Below are 16,163 nucleotides of genomic sequence, written 5' to 3'. Positions count from 1 at the left end.
GTGTGTGTGTGTGTGTGTGTGTGTGTGTGTGTGTGTGTGTGTGTGTGTGTGTGTGCGCGCGCTTTCTGTTTTAAACTGCCGGAATGTGCCCCGAAATAATCTGATGCACACAAAAAAGTACCAGGCGCGATCTCCCCAGATTTTCTCGCGAGATTTGCCGACCACGGACGCGGAGATGCAGCGAGCCTGCTGCCTGCGTCTGAGCTCTGGTCGCGGAGCGAGCACCGCGCCGTCCGGCTGGAAACACTAAACAACTGACAAGGTTTTCCTAAAATAGATGAACCGACGGATCCTGCGCGTGCGTTGTGTCCGGGTGCACATTTCGGAGCGGCAGAAAAAGCGCTTTCTTCATATATTTTTGGAGCATGGGCGTCGTTTCCCGTCCGTGTGCGTCCAGAGGAAAGATACCGCTTCCATAATAATAAAGGGGGGGGGGGGGCTCCATGCAGACTCAGGGAACAAGTCCACTGCCTGCGTGAGTCCCGTTTCACTACCGGGGATTTTTAATCCACCGATTATTGCAAAGTCACCCGGGATGTGGACGAGCATCCGGAGCTCAGTGGTCCGTGGGCTCACGCGCAGTGACTCTCTCCTCCGGGGCTGAGGAGGGGCCAGCCGGTCGGGTCAGGCTCGGCTGCTGGGGGGCTACATGAGAGGAGGGGGGTCCTGCTTATGGATCACACACAATGTGCAGACGGATCGTGGATCAAGCCGACCCCTTTCACTACCCACTGCAAGTTCCCTAAAGATGGCCGGCTTTAGGTCACCGACTTCCACATGTCCCGCCTCCCTTTAGGGGAGAGAGAGAGAGAGAGACATTGACCTCCAACTGGGGCCACCGACATGGATAAACTCACCGTGATATCTGGATGCCTCTTCCTCACTGCAGACATCTTTGCCATCGCCAGCATCGTGAACCCGGACTGGATCAGCACCGGGGAGTCGGCCGGTAGGTTGTTGTTGTTGTTGCACTCTGCACCGTTATATGTGGTCAGTTCATCCCTGTGGAAACATGGAGTAGAAAAAAAGAAGAAGAAAGAAAGTCAGTGCACGTGTCAAAGAATGTTTTCAGCCCAAAATCAATGAAGTTAAAAGCAACAGTTGTACACACACATTGATCCGGTTGTGTGTGTGTGTGTCACGTGTGTGTGTGGTACTCATGCATGTGTGGCTTATGAACCCTTCAAAAGGTCACAGGTTATAGTAGATAACAGATTTATTTCACTTCATTTGGTGGTTGCCCAGATTTATCTCAGGACCCCTTTTAATTCATTTGTATTGGACACATATTACAAAGTAGTGAATGTGTGTCAGTGAAACACACACATACAAAAAGGAAACAGTAAACGATCTAAATTGTTTCTTGAATTCAGCAAATGACGACGTAAAAACAGGAAGTGTGACACAACTTTAGGCTTTTCTCTCCAGGAGCCACTCGTACTGTAAATACATGCTGAGTCGTCATAGTGCACTGGACTTTAAAGGCCCCCAAAAAACTCACGCTAGTCCAGTTGTGTTGTTTAAAAGAAACAAACTTTCATTGAAAGTCATGCAGCAGATCCGGAGATATTGTAATTTTTCATTCCACTTTCGTTGTGCCTACATTGCCCACAATGCAACTGGAACATTCTGGATAGAGATTCAGGCCCGTTAAGCTGGCGGCTGCAGAGCTCACTCCTCTGTAGCTCCACACATCCAGATTCATCAGAATCGACTCACTTGTCGTCTTCAGCTCTAATGACATCATTTTTTCCGGCAGCTCGGCTCACCTGGAGCCAAAAAATAACAACTTTAATACACCTGTAGACATATACTTTGATGTGTAAAATAGGTGGGGTTCCCCTTTAACTGTGAACAAACCCCAACTAAGGATCATTTACATACATTTACTTTGATTTTTTTCGTACCTCGATGGATATAACCTAATTCTGATTTATTCAGATGCAAAGTCCAAAAGCTAAACATCATTCACACTGATACCACCACAGTGTATGCACAGCTGTGCTCCTCCTCCTCCTCCATCTTCCTCCACCCTAACACCACAGTGGAGCAGAGATACGTACCTAAACCTCATGTGCCGAGTGGTTATTACAGGATTTCATTTGTTGCAGAGAAACACTGACGACCGCAGCAAGTTGAGTACATAACAAGCAGGTTTTTTTGGTTGCATAATTAAATGAGTAACCCCCCCCCCCTCCCTCAAATCTTTTGGGTTCTCCCATCGTGACGCTACAGAACGGCTTGTCGTGTAGACGTTTACCTCCCGTTCCCTCGGAGTAAACAACGGTGTGAAATGACTGTACTTACGCCTCTAAAAGCTTTTCTGCTCTCGCCTAATTAGCCCAATAGCAATAACCTGAAGGCAGGAAGTGAAACCTTTTAATTAGGCCTCATGGGAGAGTAATGCTTCCCACCTGGAGAATTAATCCTCCTCAGGCTCAGTCGTGACGTATCCTACTCTTGAGTGCTCGGTGTATACATCGTAAAAAATATAAATAATTAAATCAAAATTTCTTTTCTCAGACTTTCTTTTCCCAACTCTGTTATACAGTTGTTTCAAAAGTAAAGTTAGAATAACGATAATATAGCGAGCACGAGCTCACAGTGTTGATAACTTCTTTTTATTTTTGTTTTTTTGTCACTTTAAATTGTTTTATTCGTTTAGACATGTTAACACAAAACAAATAAAAAAATGTCAGACATAAACATAACAATATATATATATATATATATATATACAGATGCACACACAAAACAGGACACAATGATATATAGACATATATATATACATACATATATACATATATATATATATACATGCACACACAAAACAGGACACAATGATATATACATATATATATATATGTATATATACATACATGAAAACACACATACATACCCCAGAAAACCAAACAAAAAGAAAACAGAAAATGAAAAGCAACCCTGGCACCCCCTTAATTTTCTTTTACTTGTAAATGTGTATACACCACCCTGCATCTATATTTGCATTTCCCTGAAAACACAACTTCTTAATACTTATCACGACCACCAATAATCACCTTTTTAAAGAAGTATTGGACTTAAAAATAACATTTAAAAAAAGATGAATTTTCTGTGTAACACAAATAATACCTTGCACATACCAAGATGAGCATGTACAGTTTTTGTTGCACGTGTCGTGCAGAATGAATAATTTACTGCGTCTTACGCTGGTTCTCATTCACACTCATTCAAGTGTATTTATCGTGGCTCTCCATCTCATTCTCCTTTAATAGAAAAGCTTCTTTCCACAACGGCATGAGGCCAAAAACACATTCAGGTTGGACTTGGTTGTTTTTTTTGCACTATTTACGACGTCCCCCCCACCCTGCGGTAGAAAGCCTGCGCTGGAGGAGGATATCCTGGGTATGAAGGGTCAGCCGGCAGAAGGATGTGGTCCAGGCCCGGCGGTCCCTTCATCCCGGTCCTGGAATCATCCCCCAGCATATTGTCCGGGAGCAGGAACGATAAATATTTAAAGGGCTGATGGATGTGGGCGTCGCATCACGAGCACGAATACAACCCGTTGTTTGTATTATTGCTCTCGTGTTTTTATATACTTGACGTATTATGTCCAGTTAAATGTAAATTGAAGGGTCTTTAAGGTCTTTTAAGTACCGGGGCGTTATTCTAAAGCAGCTTATTTGTCCCTTTAATTAAATGTTGCTTCTCCGCGTCTGCGCCGCACTCTTTGTGACATTTTGGCCGTCTTGACAATTATATTAATTCTCCAGTCGCCGGGTTTAAAAAATTCCCCCGTGAATAAATCCATAAATGTGTTTAGAGCTGCTCTTCGCCTTTTGTGTTCGCTCGGCAGGCGGCAGCCGCCCGCTGAGGACAACAAGAAGGCAGGAGGGGGGAGGCAGAAGAATAAATGAAGCTGTGGGAGGATTCAATTGAGTGTGTGTGTGTGTGTGTGTTTGTGCTGTGTGTGTGTGCCGAGAGCGAGGAAGTCAGGAAGTATTGGCCGAACATACCCGCTCTGTAAATAGATAGGACACACACACACACACACTGGGAACTTGAGTCAGGTAGCTTCCTTGTGGTCAAATGCAACATTCATTTATTTTTTAAATATAGCAGAAAGGGTGGTCCTTACTTCCAATGTGAATTTCCTCGGTCCTCAGTCCGAGGCCTATATGGGGATCTGTGTGTGTGTGTTTGTGTGTGTGTGGGTGTGTGTGTGTGTGTGTGTGTGAGAGAGAGAGAGACAGGAGGTCTCTGATGTTTCTTTCATTTCGTACACCTCACCGTTTCCCTCTCATGTCAGGACCCCATCATTCAAGAATCCCATGGAGGGGGGGGGGGGGGGTGACCACACACTGCCCATCAGCAGGTTCCCGTGCCAATACCTGCAGAGTGACATCGACTGAGAGGAATACGCTTCCAGACTTGTGTGTCGTAACGTTTTTATTTCCCTCTCCCGCCTCCACCAGGCTCTCTGACCGTGGGTCTGGTCCGGCAGTGCCAGACCATCCACGGCCGAGACCGGACCTGCATCCCGCCGCAGCTTCCCCCGGAGTGGATCACCACGCTCTTCTTCATCGTCCTGGGCATCATCGCCCTCACCGTCACCTGCGGCCTGCTGGTGATGTCCCGCTGGCGCCGCGAGGCCGCCCGCTACGCCCGCTGGATCGCCTTCGCAGGAAGTTGGTGTTTTTTATTTTTATTTATTAAAGCATCAGCAACTTTAATTTGCTCCGTCCAGTTTGCAGCGGTCACATAAACAGGATTTATGAATATTGTTCACAATATTGCTTTTATTATCACAATAAAACCGTGTTTTTTTAGCTCTGACGCGTCTCATCGGGGGTCAGACATTAGGCAGGTGGAGGTGAAGCTGCCCGTTGTAGTTTATGAAACGTCCGTGGAAGTAAGAGATGCTGCTTCAGAATCTCTTGAGCAAATAAACGGGGCTTCACCTCGACTTCAGCGCTTCAGGGAAAGCTTTTAAAAAGTCTGGTAATTATGAGCATCTTGACAAAGTGACTCCAGATCAGCCAGTTTTTCTATTTTTTTTAAAAGGAAAAGAGTCGGAGCGGCAGCCGCACGTCACTTAGGGAGCGGGTTCCCACCGGAGGCCGGTTTTAATAACACATCTTCAAGGTGGTGAAGAAATGTTTTTTTTGGGGGGGGGGGGGTGGAGAGATGAGAAATACGTCCACACCGCCATTTCAAAAGTTTGGGGTCACTTAGAAATGTAGAAAGTAAAAGCACAGTTTTTATAAATGAAGATAACATTAAATTAATCATAAATCCTCTCTACATAGTTAATGTGGTAAATGACTATTCTCTGGTGTTTAATGAAGTCTCTACAGAGGTGTGTAGAGGCCCATCTCCAGTGTTCTAATGGTACATTGTGTTATCCCCTTAGATGACAAACGGAGGGGTAGAAAACCCTTGAAACCCCTTTTTATGTGAGCGCAGCTGAAAACAGTTATGCTGGTGAGAGAAGCTATAAAACTGGCCTTCCTTTGAGCCACAAGTTTGAAGAACAAAATCATTATTTCTAACCTTGTCAATGTCTTGACCATATTTGTTTTGCAATTTATTTATAAAAAAATAAAAAGTGTGAGTTTCCATGGAAAACACAAAATTGTCAACTTTTGAACGACAGTGTAAAATCTCTCCTCGGCTTCCCGGTTGGGACTCTCTGCTCTCAGAAGGATGTTCAAGTGTAACTTAACCCCCCCACCCCACCCTCCGGTCATCATTAAAAAAAAATGCTAAAATGAAAGTGTGCAGGAAGAGAAGAGGGGAGTCTCTGAATGTGGTCTGATTGATTGCTTAGACACGTCCCAACCGGTTGACTCCTTCAAGGTCCAGGGTTAAAACGTTTGTATTTTTTTGCCATTTTCCAACTCATGAAATGCAGATTTATTTTCCGTGTGCAGCACTCCGTCTCATCTCCTCTCTGTCCCTCCGTCACAGTGGTCCTGTTCTGCATGGCCGCCCTCATCTTCCCCATCGGCTTCTACATCAAAGAGGTCGGTGGGCAGCCGTACAAGCTGCCCAACAACACGGTGGTGGGCTCCTCCTACGTGCTCTTCGTCCTGTCCATATTCTTCACCATCGTCGGACTGCTGTTTGCCGGAAAGGTCTGCCTGCCCGGCTGACTCCTCCCCTTTTGTTTTTTTGGGAGAAACGCCACAATTGGAGGCGAGTGACTCTTCCGCGGCCCGGCGGCGTTGGACGTATAACTGGTCGGAAAATGGCCTCCATCATGAACTATGACCGTGAAGTGGTAACAGAACGGAGAGAATAGTAAAAAAGTCTATATATACACACATGTAACCTGATGGAAATGGATTCAAACGTCCGGACTTTCAAGCGAGCCGCCATCCTGAGGCGTAATGAAGGGTTGGATGCACACGGACTCCCGGTTACCACGGTGACGGAGGCTCTTCCCGACCACGACGTGGAACACACACAACGCAGTTCTACTTCTGGAGGGGCAAAAAAAAATTCTTATTTATTTGTTTTAAATGTTCAGTCGTAATAAAAAGGCCCAACGTGGATCACTTTGCCTTAAAAGAGCTGTTAACCTAAAAAACAACAACAACAACGATGCAGGTTGAGTTAGTGGCTCTTGGGTCAACTCTAAAAGTCTGGATGGAAGAAAGGATGCATAGAAATATTAGAACTGGAACATACAGCGCGATCATGGTGACGGGAGTGAGTCCGTTTATGGATCAGCGGATCAAGAAATGAACGATTCACGACTATGTTTTTGAAAAATATTGTTGAATCTGACTTCATTTCTCGCAGCCGGCCGGTCTGCGGCGTCTTCTGGAAACACTGTGATGCTCTGGAAGATCTCATCTCATTAAAATGACTCATCAGGAAATGCTGATTGTCTCGTTAATTTATGATTTTCCTTCAGGAGACCGTGTTCTGTTATTGTTTACGAGAGAGAGGGAGAGGGGAGAGGGAGTGAGAGGGAGGGGGGGTGGGTGGGAGACAGGAGGGAGGGAGAGAGGGGATGGAGAGGGGGAGAGAGAGGGAGGGGGGAGGGAGAGGTGGAGGGTGGGAAAGAGGGAGAGAGACAGGAGGGAGGGAGAGGGGGAGAGGGAGGTAAAGAGGGAGAGAGGGAGAGAGGGGGGGGAGAGGGAGAGGGAGGGAGAGAGAGGTGGAGGGTGGGAAAGAGGGAGAGACATGAGGGAGAGGGAGGGAGAGGGAAAGAGGAAGAGAGAGGGAAGCAGAGAGTGAGGGGGCGAGAAAGAGAGAGGTAAGCTCATAGCAGTGAAGAGGCTTAAGTTGGTTCATCCCAGAAAAATATGCAATTTATTTTCCTAATTCAAGGTGACTATCTTGGTGTGAACCTATAGCTGCTGTTTTATAATTTAAAAAAGTGGGAAACATATATTAATTTCACAGTTTACGTAATAAAGTCAAAGATCTCAAGATTGGAGCTTTTAAAAAAAAGGCTTGTTTGCTTTTTTGGTGTTAAAGTCTTATCAATTGTCAATTAATCTGAAGGCCAAAACACATCTTTCACACTCACACACACACTTGTCATCCCTTGTGTGTGGATGCACGGAATGTGTAGGTTGCCATAGAAACGTCAAAAAAGGGAGTAAATAAAACATTTTTAAAAAGGGTATTTGGTGATTTTGTGCAAAGAGTGAGGCGGTGGGAATCCAGTGTTCCCACTCTGCTCCCCGCTGCCACCAACAAGTGGAGAACACAAAACGCCTCCAACATTGGAACCCAAATCTCAGTCACAAGTGTTGCTATTTTTAAGCCTTGAAAAAAAAGTAGCTAAATGTATCTATCTGGGCTTTTTTGTGTGCAAATGTTGCTGTTCTCAGGGCAACAAACACACGTAGGAGGAGAAAGAGACTTTGGTTGGCACTAAAAAGGGAAAAGAAAATACATTTTATCAAATGTTTTGGGACATGGGATCAGATTAATGGTGATAAGTGAAAACACGACATGATACAGACGAGTTTATGATCAAACATCGTCGAAGGAACGGGGAACAGTTCTAATGCTGCAGTAACGTGACATATTTATGACTCATTTTCAGTAGAAAAATATTTAACTAACATGTTACGATGCAAACAACACTTTCACTTATAGTGCTCCAACACTGCAAGTTCACAAGCAACACACATAATGTACAAGAAATAATCTGCATTAAGACAGTACCAAATGTTGTGAGGATGAAAAACTATCTATGGATTCAAAGTATCATGAAATAACGTTAAAGTGTGAGCCCTCAGTTTTTAGTTTGGCACATAACATTTTCTATATGACAATAAACACGGTCAAGAGAATTGAGGAAAGAAAAAGAATTAAGTATAAATAAATGAATAAATATAGGAATAAATAAATAAATGCTTAAATGAATGTATAAATAAATGTCCTTGTATGCTCATTTGCATAAGACATAAATGTCACGCATAAATAAATGAAGAAATACAGAAATGTAGAAATACATTTATTTAGGTATAACTTATATTTATTTATTCCTGTATTCATTTATTTATTTACGCATGTATTTATTTATTTCTGTATTTATACATTTATTTAAGCATTTATTTATTTATTCCTGTATTTATTCATGCATTTATGTATTCATTTATTTATACTTAATTCATTTTCTGTCCATACCAGAGAACTGATGGTGGATTTAAAGAGTCACTTCAATTATAACCACAGGAGGGCACCATTCGTCGCAGTCACATGTGAATCATCAGATTGCCACTGAAAGCAGTTAAAGGACATTAAACATAGAAACAACTCTTTTAAAAACAGCCAAAAAACATTATAGTGCAACATTTATACCTTTCACATGTATAAAAGTGTCCAGATATAGTCGTTAACCCCATGCAGCTCGGCACCGTTCAGATCCACACGTTGGCGCCGCTGCGTCAGGTCCTGGTGGGACTGCCGCGCTGCAGCTCGGCCCGTCGTGCAGCCACGAGCAGCAAGACGCCGGCGAGGAGCTCCAGGCCGTACGAGAGCCACGCCAGACCCAGAGACCAGCCGAAGGAGGTGTGAACGTAGGCCAGACCCTCGGGCCCCACCAACCTCTCCGTCTCCGCCAGGGCCCGGTACGAGTAGACCATGTAGAGACTCACGCCGCACAGGGTCAGCAGGCCTGGAGGGAGACGCACGGCACAGTTTAAAATGTTATATTTATTCATGTTTACGTCCACAGACACCCGAGTCATCGTGCAGCAGCCGTTATAAAGAGAGAACATCCTGCTGGGAGCTCATCGATTACCAACCAGCGATAAACATCATCGTGGCGCTTCCAAAATCTCATATTGTGAGACAGGAAACACACACTTGACGTATGTCGTCCGCTTGCACAGTAGTCACAAACCCACACAGTCCTCACAAGTTTCACAGTGTTGCTATTGGAAACGCAGTTTCATTGTGTGGCTCGCTGAGGGGATGCGAGGGGAGCCAACGGCGGGACTGATAATCCTTTTATTACAATCGCACCCCGAGGTGCTATACGAGCTCTGAGGAGGAGGAGGAGGAGGAGGGCGCGGTGGAAGTCTCATTTCTATGCAGAGAGACTCACAAACAGAGACACATAATAAACACACACAACCGCTCCGTAAACGTATATATATATATATATATATATATATATATACACTGCTCAAAAAAATTAAAGGAACACTTTTTTATCAGAGTATGGCATGAATTCAATTGCACTTTTTTGATAATTATCTGATCAGTTAAGTAGCAGAGGGGGTTGTTAATCAGTTTCAGCTGCATTGGTGTTGATGGAATTAACAACAGGTGCACTAGAGGGGCAACAATGAGACGACCCCCAAAATAGGACTGGTTTTGCATGTGGAGGCCATTTCAAGTTTCTCCCTCTTGATCGCTTTGACTGGTTCTTCCATCAGTGTTGGCTTTAGCTAGAGTCATTATCTCTACTGGGAGCATGAGGCCATTTCTTAACCCTACAGAAGTTGCACAGATTGTCCAACTCCTCCAGGAAGGCACATCCACGCGTGCCGTTGCAAGGAGATTTGATGTGTCTCCCAGCACAATCTCCAGAACATGGAGGAGATTCCAGGAGACAGGCAGTTACTCTAGGAGAGCTGGACAGGGCCGAAGAAGGTCCTCAACCCATCAGCAGGACCGATATCTGCTGCTTTGTGCAAGGAGGAACAGGTTGAGCACTGGCCGAGCCCTACAGAATGACCTCCAGCAGGCCACTGGTGTGAATGTCTCTGCCCAAACAGTCAGAAACAGACTTCATGAGGGTGGCCTCAGGGCGCGACGTCCTGTAGTGTGCCCTGTGCTCACTGCCCAGCACCGTGGAGCTCGATTGGCATTTGCTATAGAACACCAGAATTGGCTTGTCCGCCACTGGCGCCCTGTGCTTTTCACAGATGTTCACAGGTTCACCCTGAGCACCTGTGATAGACGTGAAAGGGTCTGGAGAAGCCAAGGAGAACGCTATGCTGCCTGCAACATTGTTCAGCATGATCGGTTTGGTGGTGGGTCAGTGATGGTCTGGGGAGGCATATCCATGGAGGGACACACAAACCTCTACAGGCTAGAGAACGGCAGTCTAACTGCCATTAGGTATCGGGATGAAATCCTTGAACCCATGGTCAGACCCTACGCTGGTGCAGTAGGTCCTGGGTTCCTCCTGATGCACGACAATGCCCATGTGGCAAGGGTATGCAGGCAGTACCTGGAGGATGAAGAAATTGAGACAATTGAATGGCCCTCACGATCACCTGACCTAAACCCGATAGAACACCTCTGGGACATTATGTTTCGGTCCATCAGACGCCGCCAGGTTGCTCCTCAGACTTTACAGGAGTTCACTGATGCCCTTAGACAGATCTGGGAGGACATCCCACAAGACACCATCCGTCGTCTCATTAGGAGCATGCCGCAACGTTGTCAAGCATGCATACAAGCACGTGGGGGCCACACAAGATATTGAGAAGCATTTTGAGTTGCAGAAATTTAATTTTGGCAAAATGGACTAGCCTGCCACATCATTTTTTCACTTTGATTTTCGGGGTGTCTATAAAATTGAGTCCTCTGTAGGCTGAAAACTTTTATTTCCATCAAAGATGTGGCATCCTTTCATTCCTAAGACATTAAACTGTCCATATCAGTGTAGATATCCAACATAATTTATTTTCACATTGAGATTATACGTTTTCAAATTGTTCCTTTAATTTTTTTGAGCAGTGTATATATATATATATATATAGAATATCTCGAGAACTATCGTATGGGTCGCATATAAATGTTAAGCAGACATTTATGGTTGATGAAGATGAAGCCTCACGATGTTGACGGTCCCCTGACTTTGAGGTGCCATTTTATGGTTTTTGGGTGAAATATCTCAACAACTATTGGAGTTTTGGTGCATTTCACCCTTAATATTCCTCATGGGACCAAAATCCTTCTGCGATTTCCCATAACTTGTTCTTTAGTTTATCCAAAAATCATTTTTTGGTTGATCAATACCTGCTAAACTAATGGCAGCCCGATGTACTGCCATGATGATAATAATACTACTGCTTCCTCCGAAAGGCCATTAGCCTGAGAGGTGAGCAGGTGAAGGGCCCTGCAGGGGCCCAGGCTCACAGCCATTAGGCTTTTAATGGGCGGCGAGGAAAAGAAGTTGCATCATTAGTAGAAAGACGGAAAATAAAGCATGAACAGGGAGTGCTAATTCAATAAATATAGATATATACCCTATATACAGGACTGTCTCAGAAAATTAGAATATTGTGATGAAGTTCTTTATTTTCTGTAATGCAATTAAAAAAACAAAAATGTCATGCATTCTGGATTCATTACAAATCAACTGAAATATTGCAAGCCTTTTATTCTTTTAATATTGCTGATTATGGCTTACAGCTTAAGAAAACTCTAAAATCCTATCTCATAAAATTTTAATATTTCCTCAGACCAAGTAAAAAAAAGATTTATAACAGCTGAGTGTTTGTCAAGGCTCAGGAAACCCTTGCAGGTGTTTCGAGTTAATTAGACAATTCAAGTGATTTGTTTAATACCCTACTAGTATACTTTTTCATGATATTCTAATATTTAGAGATAGAATATTTGAGTTTTCTTAAGCTGTAAACCATAATCAGCAATATTAAAAGAATAAAAGGCTTGCAATATTTCAGTTGATTTGTAATGAATCCAGAATGCATGACATTTTTGTTTTTTTAATTGCATTGCAGAAAATAAAGAACTTCATCACAATATTCTAATTTTCTGAGACAGTCCTGTATATATACACACACTATATGTGTGTGTATGGTTCAACAATGGGACAACAAATGAAGCGATGCCTGCAGCTTGGAGGTTCACAAGAGACTTCAAGCGGATCTGATTCAAGCCGTCGTCCCTCGTATTAAAAGGAGAACACGAGGCGTCTTTTTAAAGTGTTCCTCCATCACGAGGTTCTCTTGTTAGAGGTCATAAGGCGCCGGAGAGAGATGTTCAGGATGTTCACACCGATAACTCCATTACCGCAAACAGGTTAACTTAATAGAGCTGACGTGGTTAAATGTGATCTAACTGTCCCGTTAACACAGTCACAGAATCTGTTTCACAGCTCGGTGAGCGGCACGCCGCTTCAAAGGACAGTGTGACTCAAAAATAATGACGCAAAAAATAAAATATTGTTTTTCTGTAACCGTGATGGTCCGATATAGGATTGTATTGCTGATTGCAAAAAAAAATGTTAAACTCCCTATTAGTTGATCAAATTTCGTTTAATGTGTTAACTTGTCACATCATGACAAGCGTCAACAAATCAACAAATAGATAAATGACATGTAATGCAATGTAGATTGTGATAATGATTTGAGCCCCTTCTCAAAGACACATATAAATATATATATATATATATATACACTGTATATATATAAATATATAAATATATACAAATATATATACAGGACTGTCTCAGAAAATTAGAATATTGTGATAAAGTTCTTTATTTTCTGTAATGCAATTAAAAAAACAAAAATGTCATGCATTCTGGATTCATTACAAATCAACTGAAATATTGCAAGCCTTTTATTCTTTTAATATTGCTGATTATGGCTTACAGCTTAAGAAAACTCTAAAATCCTATCTCATAAAATTTTAATATTTCCTCAGACCAAGTAAAAAAAGATTTATAACAGCTGAGTGTTTGTCAAGGCTCAGGAAACCCTTGCAGGTGTTTCGAGTTAATTAGACAATTCAAGTGATTTGTTTAATACCCTACTAGTATACTTTTTCATGATATTCTAATATTTAGAGATAGGATATTTGAGTTTTCTTAAACTGTAAGCCATAATCAGCAATAAATCAGAATAAAAGGCTTGCAATATTTCAGTTGATTTGTAATGAATCCAGAATGCATGACATTTTTGTTTTTTTAATTGCATTACAGAAAATAAAGAACTTCATCACAATATTCTAATTTTCTGAGACAGTCCTGTATATAATCAAATAATGTATTCATATATATATATATATAAATATATATATTTATTTATAAATATATATATCAAATATTCTATTTTTAAATATATATATAAAAATATATATACACATATTTATAAATATATATAAACATAAATATATCAAATAATTCATTTTTAAATATAAAAATATATATGTATTGATAAATATATAAATATATATTTATAAATATATATATTTTCTATATCTTGTCTGTTTAGTTGCACTACTTATATTCTATATCCTACCTGAACCACCAGGTCGGTTCACGTGCACGTTTCAGGAGGACATATCGAGTGTTATTGAAGACGATATGAAATGAAAACCAGAACGTAAGAGAGACGCACATTTAGGGAAGCAACCGTTTCCAAAAGCTAATTTACTTCCCTGTTGTGCCTCCCCACAGGCCAATAAAAGCTCTCATAACCCATCCGACTGAGTACAGGATGTAACAGATGCAAGAGCTACACACACACACACACACACACACACACACATCCACACCCACACTTTCCCCTTCATGCATACTTAACCAATATGGCCGGTCCTAACAGCCAATCAGTCTTGCGCGGCGGTGATAAACGTCAGTCCCTCTGGCCACACGAGGTCGATAACTATGAGCGAGGTCGACTTCGGGCCCCGCACACAGTGTTCTCGCCTGCACAAATTAACCACGCGGCCTCGCTTTACTGCCACACGTCAGCCGTATAAATTGCACCTTTCCGGTGTTCCACTTCCCCCCTCTGTAATATAATCAGTGCATTAAATGTCGTCCGAGTGGAGGGGTCCCGCCGTAAATCACAGACACACTGATTGGGACCATTTTCTAAGCTGAACCATAAAAAACCTCCATCTTTCCCTCCTCTGGCGTACGATCATCCTGCTTCTGTGTTTATTCAAGTATTCAAGTATTTACTTGCTATTTTAGAAACGTCAGTTGCAGAAGCAGGGCCCGAGGTTCTGTACACACTAGTCCCTAAACACTCGTCCCTAAACACTAGCCCCTTGGTGGGCACAGGCAGTTAAAGATATAATTAAAGTGCCATGTTGCAGCCTCCTCATCAAAGACTCACAAAAGGAGCCTGGCTTGTTATGCATGTCACCATCTATTAATAACGTCTTAGACTATATCATCTGACTTGAATGACTTTGTGTCAGACTATTTCTGAGTGTCCCTCACAGCAGGTGTGTCACAACAATGGAGTCCTTTATACCACCTCTAAAAGCCTCCGGGGGGAAAGGGTCACTTACGGTGACATTATTTATTATATATACGTCATTTTTCATTCGCCTCTTTTCTCCAACCTACTGGCAATTTAATGTTAAATGTGACACAAGCAGCGTTGTCTCCTGGACAGTGGTCCATAACTCCCTACTGGTAATGAGAGCCACTGGGCGGTATGGTTTTTGTTTTAATGGATTCCTCTAGAAATGAAGATGGAGAGCATGACCCCCCCCCCCCCCCCCACACACACACACCAAACCCCAGGGAATAAGGAACTGGACCTGGTCTTACTGCAGGTGAAGAAGTAGCAGGCCGTGCGGGTGAGGAGCACCGGGCTCCGAGCCATGGAGCTCACCAAGCCACAGATCCCACCAGACAGCATCAGGACCAGGCTGCAGGGAAGCACCAGCACTATAGCCCGGTGCATACCTGTGTACACACACACACACACACACACACACACAGGATGTATGGATCTTGGCAATGAGAGTTATGGCTTGTTTTTGTTTCGTATTGTATTGTGTTGTGATGTATATTTTGTGTAAGCACACTGAGTCACTTTACCAAGCCAAATTCCTTGTTTGTGCAAACTTACTTGGCCAATAAAACCTGATTCTGATTGACACTAAAACTTGATTTTCAGAATGTGTGTGTGTGTGTGTGTGTGTGTGACTCACACAGCATGTGCAGCTCGGTCTCAGAGTACCTGGAGGAGTCGGCTGTGAAAGAGTCGATAGAGTCCACGTGCATCTTCCCATCTGGAGGTCACAATTCAATTCAATTCAGTTTATTTGTATCGCCCAATTTCACAAATTAGTCTCGGAGTGCTTTACAATCTGTACACATAGACATCCCTGCCCCAAAACCTCACATCGGATCAGGAAAAACTCCCAAATAACCCTTCAGGGGGAAGAAAGGGAAGGACAATCAAAAGCACCCACATCTAAATTAATTAATTATTAATTAATGATTAAATAGCGCAGTGACGTTTACATCTTTATGAAAGTTGAGGACTAGGGAGTCTCTCTCTATACCTTCGTAGATGCTCTACAGTCCCGAGTGGGAGCTCAGGTCCTCCAGGTCACTCATTCAGAGGATTCTTCTGGATGATGTCAATATTCGGTGCCGAGGGAAGTCGCCAAAAAAGCGAAACTCCGGCTGCGACCACCAGAGCGCCAAAAGTGAGCTTCATCCCGCACGGAGACGCGTGATTCCCCGCGTTCTCTCTGGCGCGCGCACGAGGGTTTCTAGTGTCGCTGCTCCTTCAAAACGTGGACGCGCTCATTACGAGATGCGCAATACAGAGAGGCAATATAGACTGGAGTCATCCGAGGGTGAGGCGGTCATTATAATCTAAAGGGTAGAGCAGGTGGAGGTGGAGGTCTTATCCCGGACTGAATGCATGAAGCCACAGGGCAGCAGCTTCGGTCTG

The 16,163-nt window shown here is 43.2% G+C and overlaps 2 protein-coding genes across 2 annotated transcripts; one reads left to right on the top strand and one right to left on the bottom strand.

Moving 5' to 3' along the window:
- Positions 1-176: 176 nt before the first annotated feature.
- Positions 177-6,890, top strand: LOC130203431 (uncharacterized protein C16orf52 homolog B-like). Its single transcript, XM_056429587.1, has 3 exons — positions 177-949; positions 4,476-4,688; positions 5,971-6,890. Exons 1-3 carry the CDS (start codon positions 844-846, stop codon positions 6,153-6,155), a joined length of 504 nt encoding a protein of 167 aa, XP_056285562.1. The 5' UTR covers positions 177-843; the 3' UTR covers positions 6,156-6,890.
- A 2,025-nt stretch (positions 6,891-8,915) lies between these two features.
- Positions 8,916-15,923, bottom strand: tmem235b (transmembrane protein 235b). Its single transcript, XM_056430443.1, is given in 7 exon segments — positions 8,916-9,145; positions 15,023-15,160; positions 15,409-15,489; positions 15,766-15,818; positions 15,820-15,846; positions 15,848-15,884; positions 15,887-15,923. Coding segments are annotated over 7 exon segments (603 nt in total).
- Between the last annotated feature and the right edge of the window lie 240 nt (positions 15,924-16,163).

This window comes from Pseudoliparis swirei, chromosome 13 (genome assembly GCF_029220125.1).
Source record: "Pseudoliparis swirei isolate HS2019 ecotype Mariana Trench chromosome 13, NWPU_hadal_v1, whole genome shotgun sequence".
Lineage (NCBI taxonomy): Eukaryota > Metazoa > Chordata > Actinopteri > Perciformes > Liparidae > Pseudoliparis > Pseudoliparis swirei.
The sequence above is the reverse complement of the archived record's forward strand: the minus strand, read 5'-3'. Positions and strand labels throughout refer to the sequence as shown.